The sequence below is a fragment of the Nomascus leucogenys genome, chromosome 7b, assembly GCF_006542625.1.
Source record: "Nomascus leucogenys isolate Asia chromosome 7b, Asia_NLE_v1, whole genome shotgun sequence".
NCBI lineage: Eukaryota > Metazoa > Chordata > Mammalia > Primates > Hylobatidae > Nomascus > Nomascus leucogenys.
Genome location: NC_044387.1, coordinates 4,548,761 through 4,575,642, shown reverse-complemented (window position 1 = coordinate 4,575,642; position 26,882 = coordinate 4,548,761). Strand labels below are relative to the sequence as shown.

The 26,882-nt window shown below is 59.7% G+C and overlaps 1 protein-coding gene across 3 annotated transcripts in view; it reads right to left on the bottom strand.

Annotated features, from left to right (window-relative positions):
- Window positions 1-3,632: 3,632 nt before the first annotated feature.
- Window positions 3,633-26,882, bottom strand: part of WNT7B (Wnt family member 7B) — a 55,957-nt gene continuing 32,707 nt past the window's right edge. For all 3 annotated transcript variants that reach the window (XM_030815374.1, XM_030815372.1, XM_030815373.1), the window contains exons 3-4: window positions 13,801-14,072; window positions 3,633-6,573 (exon numbers count right to left, since the gene is read on the bottom strand). In XM_030815374.1, coding sequence (XP_030671234.1) covers window positions 6,094-6,573; window positions 13,801-14,072 — 752 coding nt within the window. In that variant the 3' untranslated portion in view covers window positions 3,633-6,093. The remainder of the gene's footprint in view (window positions 6,574-13,800; window positions 14,073-26,882) is intronic.

Genomic DNA, 26,882 nt, shown 5'->3' with positions numbered 1-26,882 from the left:
GAGAGGACTCCTCAGCTTCTGCCTGCATCTCCTCCCTGCTGCTTCCGAGTGAGGCTGGGAGGGTTTTCCCTTCTGTGGCTACAGGACTCCAGCTGTGAGAGGTGAGTGGCCCAGACCACAAGAGGACAGGACAGTGGCCTGGAGGCCCAGGCTGCCTCCCCTGGCACAACCTCCATGTGTCCTAAGGTGGGGTCAGCAGACGACTCAAAAAAGAGCTGGGTCTCCAGTTCTGGCTGGCGGCACTGCTCACCCCAGGGTCCTGGCAGGAGCACCTACCCAGGGCAGGCTGTAGGTGAGCTTTGGGTCCTGGGACCACCTCTCCTTTGCATTTTGCTGGCCACCTGCCCACTGGGCACTGTCTATCTATGGGGAACTGCTGTGGGCATCAACATGCAACTCCCTGGATCCCCAAAACTCATAGGCTCTGATTCCCAAGGGTCCTAGGGCACCCAGGCCAAGCAGCTCTGAGTCCTCAGGTCCTTCAAGTGCAAAGACCTGATGAACAGACAGAACCCTAGGGAAGGAAGGCAGGTGCAAGCTCAGACTCAGAAGGAAGCAGGCTAGGACGAGGCCTGGGTGACCGCCAGCTGGACTCCCCGTTTCCCATGGCGAAAGGAGTCTGCAGCACCTACTCCAGCTTTGGGCTCTCCCGGGAGCAAGCTGGCGGCTCTGCTCGGGGAGCTCAGGTTTTCCTGTGTGTCTGGCACACGGCGACTCAGCCACCCCTCCCTGTGCACCGCTCTGCTCTTCTGCCCCTCTACCCTCTAGACCATGGCCCCTCCCAAGGGGCCAGCAAGACTAGCCCAGCTTGGGGAAAAGGTGGCCCACGGCCCCTCCTTCCTGATCCCCCTCCTTTACCTCCCAGTTCTGGGAGTTGTGAAGTTCACCCAGACGCATCTAACTCAGACCTTGCCTGCTGCATTTTAACTGGGTCTTTCTTGTTCTGTTGCTGAAGATACAGTGTTGCTTGTCATCTCTCTGAGACCAGCCGTAGCCACTCTTTTCCCCTTCATCTCTCTGTGACCTTGGACAAGGTCCCTGGGCCTCTGTGTCCCCTAATGGGAGGAGGCACATGAGTCGGGTAGAAGGAAGACCCCAGAGGGCCTGGGTTCAAATCCTGGTTCTGCCTTTCTCTGGCTGTTGAGCTTGGACAGTTTCCCTTACTCTCTGTGCCTCAGTTTTGCCGTCTGTAAAATGGAACTAGCACTGACCTATTTGGGGAAGGAGTGTTGTGAAGGTCATGGACACAGGTGGAACAGGCCCAAGGCCTAGCACGGGGGTGTGCTGGACCTCAGCCAGCTTGGGAGACAGGGGTCGTCACAGAAACAGGACCCCTGCCCCTAAGGGTGGGAGCTGAGGCAGGGGAGGAGGAGAGAGCAAGACTCTACAGCCAGCTTGTTGCAAGCCGGAGTCAGGGAAGGAAAAGTGTGGGGTGCATCCTGGGAAGAGCCAGCGGGAGCAAAGGCAGGGCTGGGGCTCACTCTGCAGGGGGGCGGGGAGGGGATGGGCTGTGCGCACCGCAGTGGGTCAGGAAGGACTCTAAGGGTACACCAATGAGACATCCTCTGCCCTCCAGGGCCACAAGGCCCCTGTGTGCTCTGGCCACCAGACAGTGCCAAATGAATGGCACGGGCAGCCCTGTGGGACAGGGCAGGGTGGGAGCCAGGGCTGCAGCTCAGCTGTGAGCCAGGGAAGGACGTGGATCCCCCAAGAGGGGAGGAGGGGACCAGGTGGCAGCAGGGCAGAGGTTTTGTTCCCTTATGTCCATTCTACAGAGTGGGAAGCCCAGGCTCAGAGGCCTGGAGTGAGTGCAGAGAAAACCCTTTCCTCGCTCCCAGGCTGCCTTGGTCGTCAGCTGTTGCATCCCCCCAGATGGGCCACTGGCCTCACCACTGGCAGCTGTGGGCACAGGCACCACAGGGGAAGTGGGGAGAAGGGTGAGGGGTCAGAAGTCAGGGCCAGCCCAGGGCAGAACTGAAGTTGCAAAGGAACTAGCCAGCGAGCCTGGGGAGAGATGGGTTCCCAGAACTCCAGCCCTTCCAGCCATCGGTCCCCACACCTCACCCAGCAAAGCCCACAGGAATGGCCTATGTCTGGGAGCAGCCGGGTGGCAGGCCTGGTGTGGGAACTGCTGGGGCCAATCAGAGGGCAGGAAGGCCCCTGGTGTGGGCGACACCTGCAGGGCAGGGCTGGCCAGGGCTAAGCACGTGGGGGCACCACCCCATGCAGCAGTGAGCCACTGAGTGGGGGTGTGAGGGGCTGGTCAGGGGGAAACGCTCCCAAAATATGAGCCTTAGGGGCGGAGCCTGGGGCTGGGGTCAGGTGGGCCCCTGGGCCAGGCCAGCAGCAAGGGCGAGGCCTCCAGCAGGCCCCCCGGGAGGATGTGCAGGGCAGCCCGAGGGGACTGGGCGGGGGTTGAACCAGAGCCAAGAAATCAGTACAGTCTGGGCACCAGGGCTGGGCATCTCAGAGGCTTCCTCATTCCTGGCCCCGTGGGAGTAGCCGGACCCCGGCGTGCCGCTGCAGCCGCCGCCGCCGATTCGCTTACTGTCTCACGGGGAACCAGGGCCTCCTGCCAAACTGCACAGCCCAGGCTCCATGCACACGAGCCCCACCAACCACCAAGTCCTGGCCCCGGGCCACCCTCTGCTCTTAGATGGGGAGACTGAGGCTGTACATCCAGGAGGGTCGCCCCAGAGGCTGCCCATGCATCAGGAAGGAACAGGGCTGGGACTGTGAGTCCAACACTCTTTTCTGGCTGTCGCCCCCTCCACACCCTGGAGGGGTCCATCCCCCTTGAGAAGCCCCTCCACAGGGATCTGGGTCTGGGGCCAGCTCCGTGGGTGCCCAGGCTGGGCACAGCAAGGATGGGGTCTGTTTGATCAGCAGTTCCGCCCGATGCCAGGCTGCTGGGACAGCGGGCAGTGGCCAAACCGGCCCTGCCACATGCCTCCGGCCCTCGGGGAAGCGCTGTGCATCGCCATGTGCATGGCTCTCACAGGCTGCAGGCTGGGAGGCCCTGCCACAGCCAGGCTCTGGGGAGGAGCAGCGGAGCCTGTGGCCAGCCGCAGGCTGTTGAGCTTCTGGGGGCCTCATGTCACCTTCCCAGGCCTGGTGAGAGCAAGGCAGGCCCCAGGGCTGTGGAGCCAAAATCCACCAGACCCAGCTGGATGGACCTACAGGGACCCTGAAAGCCAGACCCCACCCTGGTCAGAGGGAAGCAGAGGCACAGGGGCCATTGGGGCCTGCTGTCCCTTCTTCTTACAGCAGCTCCAGCCCAGCCCCTGGTAACCAGGTGCCAGGCCCATGGCCCTCCTGTTCCTGCAGCCTGAGCCTGGTGCTGTCCAGCAAGGCCTCAGGGTCTGTGTCCTATGCCCCAGCGCCCCTGGCTGGGTGGGGCCAGCCCAAAGGTGCCTGGAGGCAGGCAGGCGTGACTTGATCTCAAGGGTGGGCTCTGGGCAAGGGTGTCTGGTGTGAGGATGGGAGTGATGGCCCACAGAGGAGCATGAGGAAGCCAGACAGCTGGGGGCACATGAAGGCCTCGGGGGCTCGTCCTGGGTGGGCAGAGCATGTGTCCCCACCGGTGGGGCCGCAGCTGCAGGCACATCGCATGGGGACTCCACACACACTTCTCCGATTACAGCTTTTATTGGGCCGAGCGCTCCCCTCCAGGGGAGGCTGCCATCAGAAGGGTGGGGACGCAGCACCTTGGTCACCATCACCCCCATCTGGGCCACCCTGACCCCCGTCTCACCCAGGCAAAGGGCCTGTTGCTGACAGACTTCGGGGTGGGCAGGGGCTCAGTGGGGTGCCCGGCAGCCAAGGGACAGTGCGAGTGACTCGGTGGCATCAGGGGCCCCGAGGGTCTGTTCAAGCAGGAGGAGGAGCCTGGCTCGGGAGATGGGGGATGGGATGGGGGGTGGGTATGGAGAATAGGGATGGGGGATGGGATGGGGGATCGGGGTCAGGGATGGGATGAGGGATGAGGGCCGCAGCCATCCCCCCTCCGGTACCCAGTGTAGGTCACAATAATTTAAAGACACTATAGACATTTCAACGCTATATAACAACATAAGTTAACCAGGTTCCTTGCAGAGGCTGCCGGGCCTATGGACTCAGGTGTGTTCTGGGACTTGGGGAAGGTAAGGGGATGGGGCCAGGCTGAGGATGGGGCATTCACGGTGACCCGCAGACTCAGAGCATCCAGGCATGGTTGGGGCACATGGGCTGGACCACAGGGCCAGAGCCTCCAGGAGGGACCCACTTGCCCCAGGCTGAGCCCAGGCCCTTGGCTTGTCGGCTGCTCAAGAACACATTCCCACGGGCTTCCAAGAGAACACACCCTAAATGGGGGCCAGGCAGTGGGCAGTGGGGGTGCACCAGGAGCCAGCTGCAGACCATCCTCTCTGGCCTCGGTCAAGTTCCTCCCTCTGTCACTCATGCTCCTCAGAGACGGGTGGGAGCGTCCAGAAAGGACATGTCCAGCTCTAGATCCAGATTCTCTCAGCATTGGAGTCAGGGTAAAAGGACCAGGACAGGGTTAGGCAAAGCCTCAAAGGCACCGAGGAGAGTGCAGGCCCCAATGAGGCTGTCAGGGAGTGGAGGGAGCAACCGAGTGCCTCAAGGCATGGGAGCTACCTTCTGCCACCTTGGGCATCCTGATGTGTTCTCCCAGGTCCAGAGCCCCAGGCTGGGCAGGAGAAAGGTAGAAGCCTCCACTCAGAGCTGCAGGGTCTCTGGCAGGTCCTTGTGCCACTCTGGGCCTCAGAGTCCCCATCTGTCAAATGGGACAAATATCCCTGACCACTCACCACCTGCCTGTCTCCCGTGGCAGCACTGTCCCAGGGGTCAGGCTGGCTCCAGGGGGAAGGGGGTCTCTGTAAACTGGAGGTGCCAGGCCGGGAGGGTGACAGGATGAGGGAGGGAACGAAGCACTCCTGGAACCTGACGTGGGTGACATTTTGATTTGCTTGATATTATTTTTTCTTTTTTTTTTTTTTTTTTTTTGTTTTTTTTGAGACAGATTCTTGCTCTGTCACCCAGGCTGGAATACAGTGGCACAATCTTGGCTCATTGCAACCTCCACCTCCGGGGTTCAAGCAAGTGTCCTGTCTCAGCCTCCAGAGTAGCTGGGATTACAGGTATGCACCACCACGCCCAGCTAATTTTTGTATTTTTAGTAGAGACAGGGTTTCACCATGTTGACCAGGCTGGTCTCGAACTCCTGACCTCAGGTGATCCACCTGCCTCGGTCTCCCAAAGTGCTGGGATTACAGGCGTGAGCCACCACGCCCGGCCATTGATAGGATTTTCAAAAGAAGGAAAGACGGCGTGGAGGAGCCTGTCCATGGCTCTCCTCCAAGGCCCGGTCAGGGCTGTGTGGTCCGACGAGCCCCTGCCCAGCTCACTTCTAGGACCCGCAGGCACCGCGTGGTCCCCATCAACCCCAGGCTGCCTCAGCTCTGCAGGGGCAGAGGGCCGGCCAGGTGGGGCCGGGAAAGGAAACAGAGGGTGTCGAGGGGATGGGCTGACACAGAGTACGGAGTTAGGGCTGGCTACGCATTAGTGCTGAGAATCCTCTTCTGATACTAAGAAAACATAAATAATTTGTGTCAACATCTGTTCCCACCGCCCCAGCGCCCGGTGGCAGACCCAGCCTGGGAACTGGTCTTGAGAGGCCAGCCAGCGTAGCTTTTCTGTGTCCCTGCTGCCAGGTGGGGCCGGGGACGCTCAGTCTCATCGTCACTTTGCTCTCTGGGATACAGGTGTGTCCTGGAGGTTCATTTTCCCAGAGAGAAGAAAGGGAACTTGCTGGGACCCGTCGGGGAGCACCAAGGCCCCTGGCCTTGCTCTCTCAGTGGGTCATGGGCGCTGTTCTGCCGCAGGAGGTGATGGGAGGAGGTGGCAGGAAGGAGCCCCAGGGAGGTGGGCAGAGGGCGTGGGCCCTGGCCGGTGCCCTCCTGCACCTGGAGCTCCCCGCTTCTGCACCCGCCTCTGTCTGCCGCTGGCAGCACCAAGGCAGGGAAGGCGAGGAGTGGATGTGCAAAATGCCGCTGGGTTCCGGGGTGCCCGTGGCCGCCTCTGGGCCTGGCCTCACTTGCAGGTGAAGACCTCGGTGCGCTCGCTGCAGGTGTTGCACTTGACGAAGCAGCACCAGTGGAATTTGCAGTTGCACTGCCACACCTTGGTGTACTGGTGGGTGTTGTAGCCTCGGCCGCAGCACATGGTGTCACAGCCGTCTGCGCCGGGCGACGTGCGGTTGCAGAGACGGCCCTGCGTGCCCACGCTGCCCGTGGCCGCGTCCTCCTCGCAGTAGTTGGGCGACTTCTCAATGTACACCAGGTCCGTCTCCATGGGCTTCTGATAGCTGCGCAGCTGTTTGATGCGCAGGAAGGTGGGCTGCCGCAGACGGCTGGCCCGCACCACCTCCACCTGCACGGCCGCGTTGTACTTCTCCTTCAGCAGGTGGCCCACCTCTCGGAACTTGGGCAGCGTGGTCCAGCAGGTCTTGGTGGTGCAGGAGCCAGACACGCCGTGGCACTTGCACTCCAGCTGCATCCGGTCCTCTAGAACCTGAGGGCAAGAGGGAAGCTGCTCGGCACAGCACGGCCCAAGCTGGGCCCCTCCAAGTTCCCCTACCCCTGCCTCCAGCCCAACCCTGGAGCCCGCTCTTCCACTTGCGGCTGTGTGACCACAGGTCAATGTCTCTCCCTCTCTGAGCCTCAGCCTCCTCACCTATTACATGGGGCTGCTAACAATAGGTCTCCACTGCATAGGAGGTTGTGAGGGCGCAGTGAGAATATTCAGGACTTGGCGGAGCCTGCTGTACAGTTATTGAAGGTATTTTATTAGACTCTCACTGCCCTTCAAGGAGATACTATATCCTGGTCATGCACTGGTGAAGAAACAGGGGCTTGGGGCTGTGGGACCTGCTGCAGGTCACAGGCAGCAGGTGGGGTAGGCCCAGCAACAGTAGGTGCTTAATAAATGCTCATTACCCCACCCTGCCATCTCTCCCGCTCCCCACCCTCGGGCTTGGTGTAGGGTCTGGCATGCAGTTGGTGCTTAACAAATGGCTGTTTAATGGAAGCCTGGAGTGCGGTGGCCCTCGGCGCACGTTTGCCCAAGGCCGAGGGCTGAGCGGGGAGGCGAGTACATGGGTCAGCGAGGCCTGGGTGTGCTGAGAAGCCAACAGCCCCGGCCCGCCCGCTGTTGTTCTTTCTCCCCAGCTCCACAAGGGCCCTCCACGGGTGCAGCCGAGTGTTTTCCTTGGGCCTCCCTCCATGGCCCTGGAAGGCTGATTCCCAGAGCCAGCCCTGACCCCAGGTACTCATTTACCCGGATCGAAAGGGCCCTGCCAGCCGGGCCTGATTGAAGATGGGGAATTATTAGCTGGCGCCCCACGGCTGCAGAGAGGCCATTTGTCAGCTGTCAGAGCTCTGCTGGCCTCACTCGGCAGCCCAGCCCTGCCGGGGCTTGGCCACCCTCTGTCCCTCGGGCCAGAACTCACGGACATGGGGCACCTGCTGTTGGCCCCCAGCTCTAGCCTGGTGGAGAAGTCCCCCAGAAAATGAATGAATGAATGAGTACAAGAAAAAGAGAGAACCCCACAGAGATGGCTACTGCCCCAAGCAGCTTCCCTCGCCTGGTTGCATGAGATCCTCTGAGGCTCACAGTTCAGCATGGGACATAGTGAAGGTGCTGCAGGAACCCAGGAGAGCCTAATCCTGCTGGAGTGAGGGTGCTTGAGGTAGGGGCTTCCTGGAGGAGGTGTGGGTATTGATGGATGAGTCGGAGCTCATTAGACAAAGAGGACAGCATCCCAGGAGGGGTTCAACATGAGCGAAGGTCTGGAGACCACTGAGCATGAAGGAAAAGACTGGGCCCTAGGCTGGCAGGTGGGTGCCGGGCGGGCCCAAAGCCTCATCAGGTGGGTGCTGGGTGGGCCCAAAGGCTCATCAGGTGGGTGCCGGGCGGGCCCAAAGCCTCATCAGGTGGGTGCCGGGCGGGCCCAAAGCCTCATCAGGTGGGTGCCGGGTGGGCCCAAAGGCTCATCAGGTGGGTGCCAGGCGGGCCCAAAGCCTCATCAGGTGGGTGCTAGGCGGGCCCTAGGCTGGCAGGTGGGTGCCGGGTGGGTCCAAAGGCTCATCAGGTGGGTGCCGGGTGGGCCCTAGGCTGGCAGGTGGGTGCCGGGCGGGCCCAAAGCCTCACCAGGTGGGTGCCGGGCGGGCCCAAAGCCTCATCAGGTGGGTGCCGGGCGGGCCCAAAGCCTCATCAGGTGGGTGCCGGGCGGGCCCTAGGCTGGCAGGTGGGTGCTGGGTGGGTCCAAAGGCTCATCAGGTGGGTGCCGGGTGGGCCCTAGGCTGGCAGGTGGGTGCCGGGTGGGCCCTAGGCTGGCAGCCTGGAGCTGAGGTGTTCTCTGCTCTGCATGAGTGATGCCCTTCAACAAAGACTGGGGAGACTGGGGAGGCTGGAGAGACTTGGGGGAGGTGGGAGAGGGAGGCTGATGCCCCTCCCAGGATGGCTGAGGGTGGGTGGAGCCCAGGTGTCCTGAGAAGAGGGCAGGGTAGCTTTGGGGAATTGCAGGGCTCGGAGGCTGGGCTGAGGGGCATCTGGGCCAAGGTCATGGGCCAGAGCCTGGACTGGGTGTCTGGGCGACCCCCAGAGAGTATATTGGGACCTCCTCCCTGCCTCCTGTCCCGCTCCCATCCTGTCCCTCTCCCATCTTGTCCATCACCCCAGCTCCCTGTTCATCTCTGCTGGGATCTGTCCCCTCCTGGAAAAGCCCTTCCCTCCACTAACCTGCCCTTCAAGCCTGGAAGTGTCCCTGGCCCTGGCCACACGGCCTGCTCGGATGCTCCCCAGGCCAGATGCCACCCCAGGAGCTGCCCCGATGGTGGCCCCTCTCGGAGTTCCCAGCCAGGAGAAGTTCACCCCACCTCTGGCTGCTCACCCTCCTCAGATGGGCCTGGATGGCCGGAGACCCGGCAGGCCTGTCCAGACTAGAGGGTGTGCAGGCCACGTGGTCTAGGCTCAAGCTGCCCTCTAGTGCTCCTGCTGTGGCCCAGGATGGCTGCCCCTGGTACTGTGCCCTGTATCCCTCCCCCTCCTCCCTCCCCTGTCCCTGTCTCCCAGTCTTCATCAAGGCCAGGGAACCCAGCTGCATGCTACTGCCCGCCTGGGGATAATCGGCCCCTGCAGGGCCAGGCCCGTGACCATCCGCAGATAAAGCCTATTGGGCCGCTGCTTGCAGAGCGAGGGGCCACATCCTCGCTTGGCTGGATCCTTTGGGTCAGAGCCTCTCCCAGGAAGTGATCACGGGGTTCAAGAATGTGCCGTTTCCTTCTCCAGTGCCCTGGCCATTCGAGCGACAGCAACGGTGGCGCCAGCACTGAGACCGGCCCCCTGCCCCGGGAGACCACCTGGCAGGGTTCAGAGTGAGCTCATCTTGCTCAGGGGAGCTGCAGGCTGCAGCAGGGGCCGCTTTTCCAGGCCTTGGTTCCTCCTCGACCCTGGGGGCCTGGTTGGGCGGGGGGGTGGTGGACTGAGGGAGCTCCAGGAAAGGGCCAATTCAGTGTTCTTTCCAGAGTAAGGGTTGTAGCCTGTGCTCTGGCAACAGTGCTCAGTTATAGCCAGGCTGGGGAGTCATGGGGTTGGTGGACTAAAGTCCTTCCAGTGGGAGGCTGACCAGCGCAGGAGCCTGACGTCCGATATTCCAGCCACTGGGGCCGACGGAAGGCACCTCACCCTGGATCCTGGCCACGGCCTGGGGCTGTGGAACGAGGTGCCTCACACCCTCTTCCACGGCACCTCCCCCGCCTGCTGGTCCCTGCCCCTAAGTGTGGCCCTGACCTGTGAGCCCCTCAGGGACACAGCCCACGTCTGCTTCACCCTCTTACCACGAGCCCACAGAGTGGATTGAATGTGGCCTCAAGTGAAGTTACGTCATGAGCCACTGGCCGAGGAGGAGAGTGTGGAGGGAGTGCCCCTCCCCGGAGCCGGCGCTCCCATGAGAACGGTGTGAACGATATGCCCACCCCGCAGGACGCCGTGGACCCTCAGTCAGGGAAGGGCTGTGCAAAGACGTGGGACATGGCCAGCTAATGGGGTTCCCACCCCCTGGCTCCAGGAGCTGGTGGCACTCCCCGACAGCAATGGCTTCTAACCTCATGTCACCAAGAGAGGTGCCCTCAGCTGTCCGGACAACAGCCCCCAGGCCTCTGCAGGTGGACAATCTCCTGCCTTTACTGGGTTGGTCTTGGGGGCATGGCCTCTGTCTGCCCTGCCCCACACAGCAGTGGGGACCATGCACCAGGGGCAGAGCTGGTGCCGGGCACTGGGCACTCAGGTCTCCAAAACCTCAGGGGCTGCTCTGAGAGCTTTCTGCACAGGCACCCTGTGGCAGCCCATTAAAGGCCACCCCAGCCCACCAGGGAGCTTGGGGAAGGGCAGCCAGGGCCTTGGTCTGGTAGAAGTGGGGGCAGGGCAGGGGCGGGCCTCCAGACTCTGCCCATCTCACTCTTGCCCACCAGGGACACCAGTCTGGGCCACATACCAGCTTGGGGAATGGCATAGCAGTCCCCCAAATTCATGTCCGCTCAGAGCCTCAGCAAGTGACTTTATTTGGAAGTAGGGCCTTTACAGATGTGATTAAGGAAATGATGGAGAGGAGGTCGTCACCCTGGGTTGTCCAAGTGGGCCCTAAATCCAATGAGAGTGTCCATATGAGAGATGGAAGAGGGCCAGGCACAGTGGCTCACGCCTGTTAATCCAAGCACTTTGGGAGGCTGAGGCAGGCAGATCACCTGAGGTTAGGAGTTCAAGACCAGCCTGGCCAACATGGTGAAACCCCATCTCTACTAACAATACAAAAATTAGCTGGGCATAGTGGCACACGCCTGTAATCCCAGCTACTCGGGAGGCTGAGGCAGGAGAATTGCTTGAACCCGGAAGGCAGAGGTTGTGGTGAGCAGAGATCAGGCCCCTGCACTCCAGCCTCGGCGACAGAGCGAGACTCCGTCTCAAAAGAGATGGAAGAGAAGGAGACTCAGGCTCAGAGGAGACCTGGTGCAGACAGGCAGGGGCTGGAGGGATGTGACCAGAGCTGAGGAATGCTGGGAGAGCCAGGAAGCCTCCTGCCGTGGTGCCTGGAGGGAGTGCAGCCCTGCCAACCAGCACCTCGATTTTGGACTTGGGGCCCCAGAGCTGAGAGGGAACAGATGTCCTTTGCTCTAAGGCCCCACCCGTGGCACTTGTCTGTGGCAGCAGTCAGCTGCTTTCCACCCACCTCATTGTGCAGTGGGGTCCTGAGGAAGTTGGGGGGCAGGGGCAGGCCTGGTACTCTGTGATGGGGCCAGGGCCCCAGCACCAACCCAGGAAGGGCTGGATTCAGTGCTTATGGAAACTTCCAGAAGCCCTACCCTACACCCACCTCCCACTGCCTTGATGAGCACCGTGCTCTTTAGAAAGGACCCCGTCCTGAGGGTCACCGTGACACCACCACCCACGGCCTTTTCCAAGGGCTCAGGCCACACTTGTGTCCCACAGGTGCACAGGGTAAGGGCTGTTGGAGGGGCAGTGAGGAGTTGGGGGGACAAAGTGCATTGCACCCACTGTGCAGATGAGGAGGCCAAGGCCCAGCAGAAGCATGGGCCAGCCAGGGCCTCACTGACCATTGGAGACAAGGCTGGTAGGAGAATTGGCCACTGGTGGCATTGTCAGAGCCCTTTCCTGTGGCTGTCCTCTGTCCCCTGCCCACCCATGAGGACTGTCACCAGCCTTCTTGTTTTCCCACCTCCTGTCTCCCCAGGGGCCAGTCCTGCCTGCCTCCATTTCCCTTCTGTCTTTCCATCACTTCTGAGTCAGCAGACACCAAGTCAGCCCTGGGGTTCACACAGCACCCTAGAGCTAAATCAGACACAACCCTGGTCCTTGAGTTGGTCAGTGTCACTGCCCCAGGGCCCTGCAATGACACCTGTAGCCCAGAGGCCAACACCACCCTACCTGGCCCTCCCGGCCCTGGTCTTGCCACACTGCATACCACGACCTGGGTCCCCCATGCCTTTACCTGTGCTAGTCCCTCTGCCTGGAGTGCCCTTCCCCGCATCTCTGCTGTGTACACTTCCCCACGAGCGGGGACCCGAGCTTAGGCCTCCAGAGCCACTCATCCGGGTCTGCTGCTCACTGAGCCTCACTCTCCTTATCTTTAAAATGGGGACAGTGAGAGCTGCTTCTCCAGGGGTGTGGGAAAGGCTCTGCTCAGAACCTAAGCAGCTGCAGAGGCTCAAGGGTGGTGGTTTCCACGAGGGCTCAGCCTTGCCTTCTCCTCCAGGGAGTCTTCCCAGATGCCTCCAGGTAGGTGACCCACACTTTCCTCTGGCCTCTCAAGGTTCGTGGGCCTCCATTATGGCATGGACTGTGATCTGCCTGTACCTGGAGACTAGTGCTCACATGCTGGCTGTCATCTTTCCTTCATCCATCTGTTCACCCACCCACCCACCCACCCATCCATCCAACCAACCACCTACCCATCCAGCCATCCTTCCATCCACTCATCCATCTGCCTACCCATCCTTCCACCCACTCATCCTTTCATCTACTTATCTATCCATCCACCCACCAATACTTCCACCCACTCATCCTTCCATCCATCCATGCATCCACTTATACACCCACCAACCCACCCACCCACCCAACAATAACTTAATACCCACCTGCATGATAACCTCCACATCTACAAGAGAAAGTCAAACCCCTGGCCTGGTGTTCAAGCTCTCTTCTGTGCCAGGCCCTACTTGCTTCCCAAGCCCTGTGGCCATCAAAGCTTCACTCTGACACTCTCCTATGCAACCAGGCCCTCACCATCCTGGGTGTGACCCCTGCACCCCTCATGTAGCCAGAGCCCTGTCTGATTCCTCTCTGCCCCGTGCCCAGCCTAGCACCTGGCACAGAAAAGGGCAGTGAGTGACCAGTGGCCTCAGCTATGGTCCCTGGGCCCGAGGGATTCTTCAGCTCCTCTTTGCCTGGAATGGCAAGTCTGTCCCACATCTGAGGAGCCCCCCAGGCTCTGCTGCCCTGGGTGCAGCCCCCAGGCCTCGCAGCCAGAGCTGGCTGGGCGTTCCACTTGGCTGGCCACCCTATCTCAGGCCATCTTGCCGCCGTGCGGCTGCTCCTCCCAGCCCAGTATCTGGGGCCCTCATCTCCAGCGGGTGGGGCCCGGCTTGCTCTGACTTCTTCCCCAGTGTGTCCCTGCCTGAATTTCCTCCACTGCCACCCACCACACTCCATCCCGCCCCGTGCAGGAGCGGCTTGCTCCCCAGCAGCCCCCGGCTCACAGCTTCCACCTTCCTCAGGCTACTCCTGCCTCCTGGGGGCATCCCTTCCTTGCTGAGTAAAAAGGCTGCCTCTGCCAGGAAGTCTTTCCTGGTGTGCTGATGTGACCTCTGGGACCAGGAACGCCAAGGGCAGGGACATGGGCTGTGGCCTGGGACCTCCCCCCACCGGGTCCCCAGACAAGCCCAGCTCACACCCTGCATGGAAATGGGGTCCCCATCTTAGCTGGGGGCTGTGAGCATCGCGTCAGCATTCAGAGCCTCGGCTCACATCTCCGGATGGGGACAGCCTCCTCCAGGTGTCGGGAGGCTCAGAGCCCTGCACGTGGAGGACCCAGACAGCCCCACCTGCTGCACACCTACGGCGACTCAACTGCTTCTGCTAGAAGAGGAGCCCGAGGCTCCGAGAGGTCAGCGGGTGACACAGCGGTCCCAGCTAACGCCCCCACCAGCCGCACCCGCACCCTACCTTCCTGCCGGCCTCATTGTTATGCAGGTTCATGAGGCGCCGCGCGTTCTTCTTGATCTCCCGAGCGTCCACGAAGCGCCGGGAGAAGTCGATGCCGTAACGCACGTCGGCCGAGCAGCCACCCCACTTCCAGCCCTCGGCTTGGTTGTAGTAGCCCTGCTTCTCGCGGTCGCAGCCGCAGTTGCTCAGGTTGCCTTGGCTGCAGGCAGCGGTGACGGCGTGCGCTACGCCAGCCGCGGTGATGGCGTACGTGAAGGCAGCCTCACGGCTCCCTGCGGGGACAGACAGGTGCAGAAGGTGAGACCCCAGGCCCTGGGCCAGGTGGGCTCAGGGATCGGGGTGCCAGGCCTCGATCCACCTGCGGTTGGCTGGTTGTGTGACCCTGGGCTCATCGCTCGCCCCCCCTCTGAGCCTCTGACTCACCAAAGCGGGGCTGATGGGAGCCACCTCTCAGGGCTATAGTGGGGTCAGCGCCTGGTACACAGCAGGCCCCAGGTCACCCTGTGAGTGCCTGGTACACAGCAGGCCCCAGGTCACCCTGTGAGTGCCTGGTACACAGCAGGCCCCAGGTCACCCTGTGAGTGCCTGGTACACAGCAGGCCCCAGTGCACCCTGCGACCGCCCTCCAGCATGCAGTGCTGCCAACAGCTTCTCTCCCTGTTCCCAAGACTATGGGCGGCAGAGGCCCAGTTTCTCCAGCCCTGAGAGTGAGCGGTGGGGACCTGTGGAGGGGGATGGGCGTCCATGCCTCTGCCCGCCTCCCAGGAGCCCCTCCTCATGAACGGGCATTTGCACTGACCCCCGTGGGGACTAGGCACGCATGGCTGATGGAAGCTGGGAGCATGGGGGGGCCTCATCCCCACCCCCAGCCAGGAACCCAGGCAGAAGTCACACAGCTCAGAAGCTCTTTGTTGCCATCTCCCTCTCGGTCCACCCCCAGGTCCTCGGCCTCTTTTCCTCACTTCCTCCTAATAGCCCTGCCTGACCCAGGGACCCCAGAACTGCCTGGACTTGGGCAGCAGTCCTCCCTGCCTCCTTCATCCCCCCAGCCACCAGCTGGTTCCCTCCAAGGGCAGTCTGGCCAGGGCCTGCGCTGGCACCTCCGCTGCTCCCCTCTGCCGGTAGAGCCAAGCCCACGGCTGAGCTGGGAGGGGAGGGTCCCAGGTCAATGCCCGCTGGCTGCCTCAGCCCTCTCTCCCCAGAACAATGACTCGGTCCTTCCAGGCGCTGCTCACATCCCCTGGGGATTATGTGGTCTTTTTGGTGGAATCCCCTCCCACTTCATACCCAAATCCCAAGGCCCTTCCAAGGCCAGGGTCTCAGGCCTCCCTGTCCAGGCAGCCTTCCCAGACCCCCAGCCAGAAGGGAGCACTTGGTACCTGACCTTTCAGTTCCAGATCTGACCCAGATCCGGACACCCTCTCCCTGGTGAGCCCTACAGGTGGGGACTTCCGTATGGGTCCGAAAGCCCCTGAGATGGGCAGCTTCAGCTCTCATTTCCTCTTTGTTTCCCCCAGCTCCAGGCCAGGCCCTGTGCATCCTTCCATCCTGGCTCTGGACTCTTGGGTCCCTCTCAACCTGCCCCTGGCTGAGTCCGTGTCATTTCTATGTCCCCAGTGCCTGGCCCATGTGGACACCGAGCAGGCTCAACCATGCCAGCTGGAGGACCAACAGCCAAACTCCAGTGAGCGGGAACCTCCCTGCCCATCTCAGCAACAGGCAGAACAGGGCCAGTGCTCAGCCCAGGAGAGGGCAGCTGGAGACTCACGCCACTGGCATGGCACAGTCTCCTGCCCAGCACCTGCGAGCACCTGCACAGCCCTTAGTTGCCCACTGCTGTGCCTGTTATTAGGGCTGAGGTGACAGCCCGCAGACTGAGAGTCGAGTCAGGTCTGTTCTATGAACAACCATTGAGCACCAATGGCATATCCAGCTTTGTGCTAGGGGCTGTGTGCATGCTCTGGGGCCACTTCCTAGCCTGCTGGGGGCTCAGCCAGGTGGGGTCCCTCTTCCCCTAGGGTATCTTCCATCAGGGTGAGGACTGGGGTGGGGCCCACCAGCCTTAGTAGGAGACCGTGGTGGGCTGTCTGTCTGGCGTCACGCAGGGAGCCACGGCTTCCTAGGAACTTCCTTCCTAAGAAGAACTAAGGGGAGGGTGGTGTCCAGCATCCCTTCCTCCTCAGCAAGGTCCGAGACTGCAATGATCGGCCTCCTCTGAGCTACAGGCAGCACGGCCCCTGCCTTCGAAGGGCCTCATCCTGCCAACCTCTCCTCCTCTGGCTGCTGCCTACCCACACTGCCCATTCCCTGCCTGGGCCAGGAGGATATAGGAACCCACTTCCCCGAGTCTAAATTAGGTCAAGATGACCCGAAGGGAAGCCCATGCATGAGGTGTGAAGTGGGGTATTAAACGCCCCATTCTGTCTGCATTGCCCAAGCACAGCAGGGCCTGCTGGCAAGAAAGCCTCAGAAATCTCATGGGGGTAGGGAGAGGGGGCAATAAACCAAGAGGGGGATCCCAGTAAATGGTGGAGAAGGGCCACAGAGGGGTCATGGCACTTCAAAGGATTCACTGACCTACCTCTGTGGAGTGGAGTCAAGGAAGGCTTCCTGGAGGAGGTTACATCTTAAGTAGGTACAGTCTTAACAAAGAGCATGGATTCGCTTGCTCTGTGTGTGTGGGTGGGTGGTGTATGTGTGGCTGTGGCAGGCGTGCACTCCCGGCATGGGCACACAGAGGCAAAGATGCTGAGCTGTGGAAGGGTTTGGTGAGGTCAAGCATGGCCATAGCGGAGGGGGAGAATGTCTTACAAGCACGTGGCACTTTCTGTCCAGGTGCCAGGGCCAGCTGCTGGGGAGGGCTGGACGTCAGGGCACTTGCCTGGCCACGCAGGCGTGGATTCCGGAATATTCAGAGGCTGGTCGGCACCAGCACCAGCGTAGCCCACCCTCAGGGCTCTCCCCGTGCGCCAGGCGCGCACCCAGCCCTCACATGCGCTCCCATTTCACCTGGACATTAGGATGAGGTGCGTCCAACCATGATTCCCAGTTTACAGAGGAGGAAGCAGAGGCACAGACAGTGGCTGGAGCAAGATTCGAACCCAGGGAATGAATTCAAAGACCAGGAAGGCTGATGGAGGGGCAAAGAGCCTGGGGTCGGGGGCCCTGGAAGGTCCTTCTGCCCCCAGCTTGGCCTCTCTGAGGCTAAGGTGACCTGGGGCAGAAGAGGAGAGATGTGGGCTGTGCAGCCCCCAGGGAAGATGCTGCCTGTGGACAGTCTGTGGGCCTGGGGGGCAGGTGCAGCTGCAGGCAGGCTCTGCAGGAGCTCTAGGGAGGCTGAGCTGGCTCTGGAGTGGGCACGTGTCACCCAGTGGAGGAGGTCTAGGAACCCCAAATGATTGTGCGGGCCCAGCCGGTGGACCTTGAGGACAGATGTAGATGTCCCCTCAGAGGTCCTGGAACAACAGCCTGTGACCCTCCTCTTCCTGCCCCATGGGAAGGCTGCAGAGCAGGTCAGGGGATGCCACTGTCCTGAAGTCCCTGAGTAGGCTGGCAGGGCCACGGCTGGCTCTGCACACTTGGAGGACGCTTCCCACAAGCCTCCTGCAAGCGCCCGCTCTCACCTGGCTATGCCTGCCCCAGGCTCAGACTCGGTTACTCACTGGTTACTCATCGCCTGCCGCTCCCGCTAATTCCTTTTTTATTTGCTTTTAATGAGCCAAACCCTCTGGTCTCTCGTCACGGAGACAAGGGGGAGGTGAGCTGCAGAGAGTCGTAGTTTTGGCAGAATCAGTAAGAACGACGTTAGGTCCGGCCAGAGTCGCTGCCGTGGACTGCGGGCTCCCGTGCGCCCGGCACGTTTGCCTGTGTCGTCCGGTTTAATTCTCACAACAGCCCACAGGGGAGGGCCCGTTACCCCATGTTACAGACCTAGACGCCCACTCCAAGGGTGTGCCTGGGTGTGTAGTGGGAAGGGCTGCAGGCTTCCCCCGTGTCCCTCCCCAAGTCACTCCTGGGGCTGTGACTGGGGCACCTTGCCAGTCCGCGCACACGCCATGCTTCCTCCAAGCTGACAGCGAGCCAGTGCTTAGAAGCCGGTCCTCTGCAGCGGGTGCAGACAGCCTAGACCCATGCGCCTTGCTCAGCAGCTGTCAGTAGCCCCCAAGGCCTCTGGGACGACTTCCAGTGCCTTGGCCTGGCCCCGAAGGCCCTGGAGGCCTGACCCCACCGGTCCTCGCCCACCACTGCCTGCAGGTGGGGCAGCCACCTCTGGTGCACAGTAACTACTCCTGAATAAAGGACCTAGTGGCTTCCTGCCACCTGCCCTGGGGGACAGCAGCCCCCTCCCTTCCTGGAATACCTGCCCACCCTACCACATATCCATGCACTACTCAGGCTCTGGATGTAGGGAGGGAGGCTCCCTCCTCCCCGAATGCCCACTGTGGTGGGCACGCCCTCCCCTGGGCTCTCACTGGGTGTCCCTCTGGCTGCAGGAGTGGTGGGCAGGATCCACATCTGATTCTTTTGTGTACCTCCCACCCATCACTGTTTCCCAAATCCCATGCATGAGAAGGTCTGGGCTGGGCACGTCCCCCACACCACCTTATCTCCAAGACAGCCCCATTCTGATCAGACCCATTTCACAGATGGGAAAACTGAGTCTTCAAAGCAGGAAGGGATATGCAATAGGTCCATGGCGGTGACCACAGCCATCTGAGCTCAGCAGCTGCCCTAGATGTGTGTGGTGATGGGGAAGCTGGATGAGGGCAGCATGGATACTCTGTTTGGGGCCGGCAGCTGTCCTGCTGGTACACTTGGGTCTTGGGAGGCCTAGGGCCTCTCTGAAGACCCACAGCCTATCCAAGCACAGATCTGCACCCCCAGACTCTACAGCCAGCAGCAGCATCCAGCAGTATCCCTAGAAAATGCCAGAACAGGCTATATTCTGGCCACCCCTCACCCCACAGCCCTCAAAAGCACTGGGTGGGTTTCTGAGTAATGGTCCTGAAGGTTCCGGCCCTGCTGCAGGATTCACTGTTTCCAGTGCAGTCTATCTCTGGTGCCTCGGCAAGTTACCAACCCACTCTGAGCCTGTGTTCCCATTTAACACATGGAACTCAAAATCCTCACCTTGCTGCACAGCCCTAGCTGCCAGCTCTGAGAGCAAACAGGACCAATGGGCGTGGTACCCACATCACCAAGATGGTGGACAGTCCAGGGCCGGCTGTAGGTGGACGAGATGCAGGAAAGGACTCCAGGACAGACCCAGGCATCTCTCCATGCTCCATGCAGACTGGGCTGGAAACAGCCTCCTCCCCAAGGCCAGCCCCATCGGCCCTGCCCAGCTGTCCGCTCAAATCCAGAGTATCAGAGCAGCAGAGTCCTCAGAGACACGTGGGCAAATGGAGGCTGCTGGGTCAGAAATTGCCTGGCCATACAAGGGTCATCCAGCTCTGCTCTCTTTTCTGTAAGTTATTTGAACTCAAGCCCTCACTGGACCCCCTGGCTGGGCCCAGGACAGGCTCAGAGGGAGGAGACGCAGCCCCCTGCCCTGCCCCTGCAGTGCCAGCCAGACCCTGATGTCCAGGGAAAGGGGGGTGTGCTGGGGCAGAGCTGGGCCCTCATCCACAGTCATCTCACTCTGACCATGAGGAGGATGGTGGGGATCCTGGCAGATCTCTGTGAGCAGCTTCTAGAAAGAGCAGACGTGTCTCCTGCACAAAGCCAGGGCTTGGGCAGGATGAGGCTTCCCCCTCTTCTCCTCAGGGCAGAGCTAGGGGCTGAGTCCACCCTCCCAGCCACAGCTGCCACTCCTCGCTATCCACTCAAGCTCCCTGCTACTTCCTAGCGTCCATAGGGGCCAGCACACTTTTGTTAGAAAGCCATGGTTGGGCTCCTAATGACCTGATTAACTGCATGGAGGAGGAGGTGGGAGAGGCACTTGGTGCCCTCCTAGGAGGAGAGCCAGGAGTCTGCAGCCTCAGTGCTGGGAAGGCCCTCGGGGACCATCCAGTGCAGCTCCTCCATCCCCAGCAAGGAGCCTGAGGCCCAGCGATGGGCAGCATGCTCCCCGAGGTCACACAGCAGCTCAGGAAATGGGGGATCCAGAACATGAGGTTCTCAAGTGACTGAGGTGAGGGCAAAGGTCTGGGGGCCACACATGCTCCCGGAGCCTTCTGGAAGCAAGGGGGAGGCTCAGAGTCTGACACCCTGCCTTCAAGTCCAGACCCTGAAATTGGCCAGCTGAGTGACCTCAGACTGGTGAAGGGGCCTTTCTGTGTCCCTTACTCCCTACCTGCAAAATGAGAGAATTGCTCCAATCTGGCCAGAAGGGCACACACAGTCCTGGGGGCAGGCTGACCTGAGCTTCATGCCTGCAGGTGTGACACACTACACATTGGGGATCTTTGTGGGCAGACACACATTTGGGCATCCCTGGACAGCAGGTGTGCGTGTCTGCACGTGTCCCTGGGCATACACCTGGGCTGACCCTTGGAGGCAGTGCCCACCAGTGGCCATGTGAACCTGTGCTCATGGGTCTGTGCTTCTGGCCCACATGGTTCAATTATCCTCCTGTACTTGCTCCTCTTTTTAAAAAATGACATTTTTGTCCGGGCACAGCCCAGGTTCATGCCTATAATCCCAGCAGCACTTTGGGAGGCTGAAGCGGGCAGATCACCTGAGGTCAGGAGTTCGAGACCAGCCTGGCCAACATGGTGAAACCCCAGCTCTACTAAAAATACAAAATTAGCCAGGCATGGTGGCGGGCACCTGTAATCCCAGCTACATGGGAGGTTGAGGCAGGAGAATCGCTTGAACCTAGGAGGTGGAGGTTGCAGTGAGCTGAGACTGCGCCATTGCACTCCAGCCTGGGCAACAGAGCAAGACTCCGTCTAAAAAAAAAAAATGACATTTTCTACAACTCAATAATAAAATGGTTAACAACTCAATTAGAAAGGACAAAGACTAACGGATGAATGGATAAAGAAAAGGTGGCATAGATACACAACGGAATATTACTCAGCCATGAAAAAGAATGAAACCCTGTCATCCCTGCAGTGGCACGCAGGTCATCATGTGAAGTAAAAGAAGCCAGGCACAGAGAGACAAATGTCACATGTTCTCACTCACATGGAGGAGCTAAAAAAGTTGATGTTATTGAGGTAGAGAGTGGAATGACAGACGCCAGCGGCTGGGGAGGGTGTTGGAGGATGAAGAAAGGTGGGTTAAGAGGTATAAAGATGGCTGGGTGCGGTGGCCCACGCCTGTAATCTCAGCACTTTGGGAGGCCGAGGCGGGTAGATCGCCTGAGGTCAGGAGTTCAAGACCAGCCTGACCAACACGGTGAAATCCCGTCTCTACTAAAAATACAAAAATTAGGCAGGTGTGGTGGTGTGCGCCTGTAATACCAGCTACTCGGGAGGCTGAGGCAGGAGAATCGCTTGAACCTGGGAGAGGGGAGGTTGCAGTGAGCCGAGATCTCACCACTGCACTCCAGCCTGGGCAACAAAGCAAGAATCTGTCTTGGAAAAAAAAAAAAAAGAGGTACAAATACACACAGGTGGAAGGAGTGAGGTGTAGTGTCTGACAGCACGGTGGGGTGACTACAGTTAACAACAACATGTTGTGTATTTCAGAACAGCCAGAAGAGAGAACTGGAAATATTCTCAACACACAGAAATGATAAATATTCTAAAGGAAGGAAATCTTAAATACCCTGACTTGATTGTTACACACTGTATACATGTATCAACATATCACATGGACCCCATAAACATGTGTAATATTACGTATTAATTTTCAATCAAAAAATAAAAGCTAAAAAATAGTAGGTCAAGGACCTGAACAGACATTTGTCCAAAGAAGGTATAAAAACATTCAATAAGCAGACAAAAGATTCTCAGCATCATTAGCTGTCAAGGAAATGCAAATCCAACCCACAATGAGATGCCACTTCACACGCACTAGGAATAAAAGGCAAAAAAGACCGACAATACCAAGTGTTGGTGAGGATGTGGAGAAATGGGGACCCCTGTATGCTGGTGGCAGTGTGAGATGCTCGTGGCAGTGTGAGATGCTCGTGGCAGTGTGAGATGCTGCAGCCACTGTGGCAAAGTTGGGCAGCTCCTCAAAAACTTAAATGTAGAGTCACCATGTGACCCAGCACCACCACTCCTATGCATACACTTCAGAGAAATGAAACAGGCACCCACTTATATATTGTGCAGAAGTATTCATAGTATCCTTATTTGTAACAGCCCAAGGTAGAAACAACCCAGATGTCCATCAATGGACGAAAGGATAAGGAAAATGTGTTCTATCCATACGGCAGAATATTACTCAGCCTTAAAAAGGAAGGAAGTATTGATATATGCTCCAGTATGGATAAAACTCGAACACATCGGCTGGTCGGCTGGGCACAGTGGCTCACGCCTGTAGTCCCAACACTTTGGGAAGCCGAGACGGGCGGATGCCTTAAGCCCAGGAGTTTGAGACCAGCCTGGGTAACATGGCAAAACCCTGTCTCTACCAAAACACACACACACAAATAGCCAGGTATGGTGGTGCACATGCCTGTGGTCCCAGCTCCTCAAGAGGCTGAAGCAGGACGGTCACTTGGGCCAGGAGGTCAAGGTTGCAGTGAGCCATGTTCACACTACTGCACTCCAGCCTGGGCAACAAAGTGAGACCCCATCTCAACCCCCACCTCAAAAAACCCCAAAACACCATGCCAAGTGAAAGAAGCTAGACACCAAAGGCCACATATAGTGTGATTCCATTTCTACGAAATGCCCAGGCCGGGCACGGTGGCTCACGCCTGTAATCCCAGAACTTTAGGAGGCCGAGGTGGGCGGATCACGAGGTCAGGAGATCGAGACCACGGTGAAACCCCGTCTCTACTAAAAATACAAAAAATTAGCTGGGTGCAGTGGCGGGCACCTGTAGTCCCAGCTACTCGGGAGGCTGAGGCAAGAGAATGGCGTGAACCCGGGAGGCGGAAGCTTGCAGTGAGCCGAGATCGTGCCACTGCACCCCAGCCTGGGCGACAGAGCGAGACTCCACCTCAAAAAAAAAAAAAAAAAAAAAGAAATGCCCAGAGGAACAGGAGTTGGAGAGACAGACAGCACCTTAGTGTTGCCAGGGGAGAGAGGACCGGGACTGATTAAGCCACAGGGTTTCTTTCTGGGGTGATGAAAATGTTCTAAAATCAACTGCAGTGACAGCTACACAACTCTGGATATACTAAAAACCGTGGGCTTGTACACATTAAATGGATGAATTGTAAAGTATGTGAATTAGATCTCAGTGAAGCTGTGCTGCACACATAGGGGCAATGGATGGCTTTCAGAGGGTTTCATACCCATGTCCTACTCAATTTAAACCCTCCCTGAGGCCCCAAGGCTATGAACTAAGACCCCCCACCTCACAATTAGGACACTGGGCTCAGGAGAGGCAGGTGACTGGCCCAAGGTGACACAGCAGGTGAGACACCAAGCCAGGATCTGACCGGGACCCCAGAGTTTGTGCTCAGCCCACTCCACACCCACCGGGACAGGGAAAGCTGCGAAGTCTGCCTTGTGCCTCACTGACCTGGGTGCCACGCCTGCCTGTGCCAGCCTCTGACACTCTACACACGCGCAACACTGCCTGTAACACTCACGTTATTGCCACCTGGGTGTCCCCGGCACCAAGTACAGCCTCCCTCCCGGCCGGACCTCCCAGAATCCCATGGGTGAGGCTCTCAGCCTCCCATCCATCAAGTCGTTGCCCAAGGTCAAGTGCAAGGCTTAGCACACAGCAGGGCAGGACCAATACACCGAACCCGGGGAGCAGACAGGCTGGGAGCGGCTCACAGACAGTGCCGCCAGAGGCCAGGGGTCAGAGCCACAGAGGAGCCGGCAGGGCAGGGTGGCTGGAGGGACTGGGGTGCAGGGTGGCCAATGAGGGCTCCTCTCAGGAAGGGATGCTGAAGGTGGGTCCCGAAGGATGGTAGAGGTGAGGAACACAGAGGTGCAGGGAACAGTGCTCCAGGCAGAGGGAACAGCAATGCTAAGACCCCGAGGTGAGAATGAGCTGAGCATGAGTGGCTTGTCCCAGCAGAGATCAGTGATGATGAAGTGGGGGATGGTCCTTGGGGGCTGTACCATGTTGCCCTCGGAGAAGACTTTGGACTTTGTTCTGGAAAGATGGAAGCCCCTGGAAGGTGTCACTTTGACTTACATTGAAAGGGACCCTCCACCCCACCCACTGGGAGGCCTGTGCAAGGGTTTGGGTAAGAAATGCTGATGACCCGCCAGGTAGAGGAGGTGAAAAGTGGCCAGGTCTCAGAGTCTCAGGGTAGAGCTACCGGGATTAGCAAGTGGATTGGGTGAGGGGGTTTAGGGAGAAAAAAGTGCAGAAGGGCCAGGTGCAGTGGCTCACGCCTGTAATCCCGGCACCTTGGGAGGCCAAGGCGGGCAGATCACCTGAGATCAGGGGTTTGAGAGCAGCCTGGCCAACATGGTGAAACCCCGTCTGTACTAAAAATACAAAAATTAGTCTGGTGTGGTGGCAGGGGCCTGTAATCCCAGCTACTCGGGAAGCTGAGCCAGCAGAATCACTTGAACCCAGGAGGTGAAGGTTGCAGTCAGCTGAGATCGCGTCACTGCACTCCAGCCTGGGCGACAGTCCAGCCTTTGTCTCAAAAAAATAAAAATTAAAAAAAAGAGTGCAGACTCTTTTGCAGTGAGGACCCCAATGCAGTGAGGGCAGCTGGTGGGGCACTGTTACCAGGAAGCTGGACAGGATCAAGTGGAAGGAGTTTGCCTCGGCCACAGGTGGTTTAAGGTGCCCAGGGATGGCAGGAGAGAGGCGACGGGCAGGTGGGAACTCAAGCCTGGCACCGAGAAGATGCCCCAGCGTTGCCCAGCCCCCACCTCCCGGGGCCAACCCCCCATGGAACTGGGGCTTGCGCTCCGTGACCCTGGCCAAGGCCCTCACTCCTCGAGCCTCGGCTTCCCCATTACCATGGGATGAGGCCTGGTGTCGTGGGTTCTTTAAAACCCCTTTAGCAGGGGAGCTTTTGTGAGATAGACTTCCCTGAAGAATAGGTCAGGGGAGGAGGACTGCTGGGGCTGAGGTAGGGTAGGGATGCAGGGTGGGGTGGGGTCCCTGAGGCCTGGCTGGGGAGGGGTCCCTGGGACACGCCTGGCTGGGGAGCTCCTTGGTTATCTGAGCCCCGGTCTGTCCCCTACCCCACCTGATTCCCAGGCTCTTCACAGCCTAGAGCTGGACGGGGGTGTACTGTCCCCCCTCCCCAGTTTACTGGTGTAGAGATTGAGACCAAGGGAGGTGAGGAGACACCCCCGGGCCACATCCGCAGCTCCTGGTGTTACCCGGCCCAGCTGGTGTGGCCCCCGTGTCCAGGCTGGGGGTCTTGGTCTAGACGGCTCGAAGTGGCTGTTGGGCACAGAAGCTGGAAGAGAAGCTCAGAGCCCAGGTGGGGCCCCACAATGGCCCCCTGTGGCTGTCCACGCCCCAGCCTGCCCTTTGACCCCAGCCAGGGCTCAGTCACGGGGAATAACTCACTGCCTGAGCTAGTCCGGGATCTGCGTCCCCGACACACACAGAGCTCAGGCTGGGGTCATCGGGGTGGAGGCAGAGACCAAGGCACGGGCAGAGAAGCCTCCAGGCCACAGCTTGGCCCCAATCCCTGCTTGTGCAGTTGAAGGATCAGAAGCGCAGAGCCCTGGCCTGCCTGGCCCTGCTGCAATCCTGGCCTGGACCACCCGGGGCCGAGGTGCGCTCTGGCCAGGGAGGGCTGGACAGACTGCCTCACACCCTGCGCCTAATTCTGCGGCTTACACGAAGGTGATAGCAGCACGCACCTCGTGGGGTCCTACGTGGGTGAGTTGAGGCAGTGGAGGGCTCAGGACAGGTAGGAACATAAAAGTGCTGGATGCGTCTGGGCCACTTTTATTAATATTACCCATCTCCGAGCAGGCCTGGACCCTGGGCCCCATGGTCCTGGCCTGGGTGCAGCCTGAGTGGGTGCTGCATATGTGTGCATGTATGTGCGTGTGTGTGCAGTGTGCACATGTGTGCAGGCATGTATGTGTGTGCAGTGTGCATGTGTATGCGCATGTGTGTGCCTGCGTACAGTGTGCATGTGTGTGCGGTGTGTGCATGTGTTTGTGTGTGTGTGTGTGTGTGTGTGCGCGCGCCAGGTGTACTGCTTTATGTCTCTCCACACATCTCTGTCCTTCCCCCTCTGTTTCTCGCTCTCCCTCTGGGTCCCTTGGTCCCTCTCTGTCCCTCTGTCTCTCTCCAGCCCCACCCGGCCCCCGCCCGGGCTCGGGCTGAGTCAGCGTCTCCACACTAAGCTCTTCTCTGCCGTTGTCATAAACAGATCATTGGAAAAAGTCATGCCAGGTCCAAACACGCCAGCGCCCGTGCGCCTGAGGCCTTTGTTCCGACCCAGTGGAGGCCCTCACACGCCAAGCGGCAGCCCCCTAGGTGGGGACAGCAGGCTCCGAGTGGGAAGGACCTGGCCTTCCGGGAGCTTTTCCCCAGCCCTGAGGTGCTGGGGGAGCCCAGGAGGCCCCTCCTGTGTCCAGCCCAGGGTGGCCTGCCCTCGGGAGTGCTCTGGCAAAGCCAGCAACCGCCTGTGTGAGGTGGCACAGAGACCCCTTCCTCCCCGGGGCTGCCCCAGGGCTTCTCAGCACCTGGATCCTGGCGGGCAGTTCCCTGAGGGCCTGCGGGCTTCTCTGGCCCTTGGGGGCCACATGGCCTTGGGTGAGTGACACGGTCTCCTTGTGAACCTCAGTCTCCCCATCTGTGTTGTGTGGGCGACAGGACCTGAGGCGGTCATGTGACAGGGCCCAGCCCAGGCGGCGGCTACAGCCATGAAAGAAATGACCCTCCCAAAAAGGAGGCAGGAGTTGGGTTGAGTAATGGCTGAGGGCCAGGCTGCGGTGCCCCTGTGAGGCCGAGGGAGGGGCCCTACCCACCCTGGGGTCTGTGTCCTGCCTCAGTAGCCCAGGGCTCTGGAGCCTTTGCCCATGGAACCCACGTGGGAAGCTCTGTGGGGACCTCCATGTCCC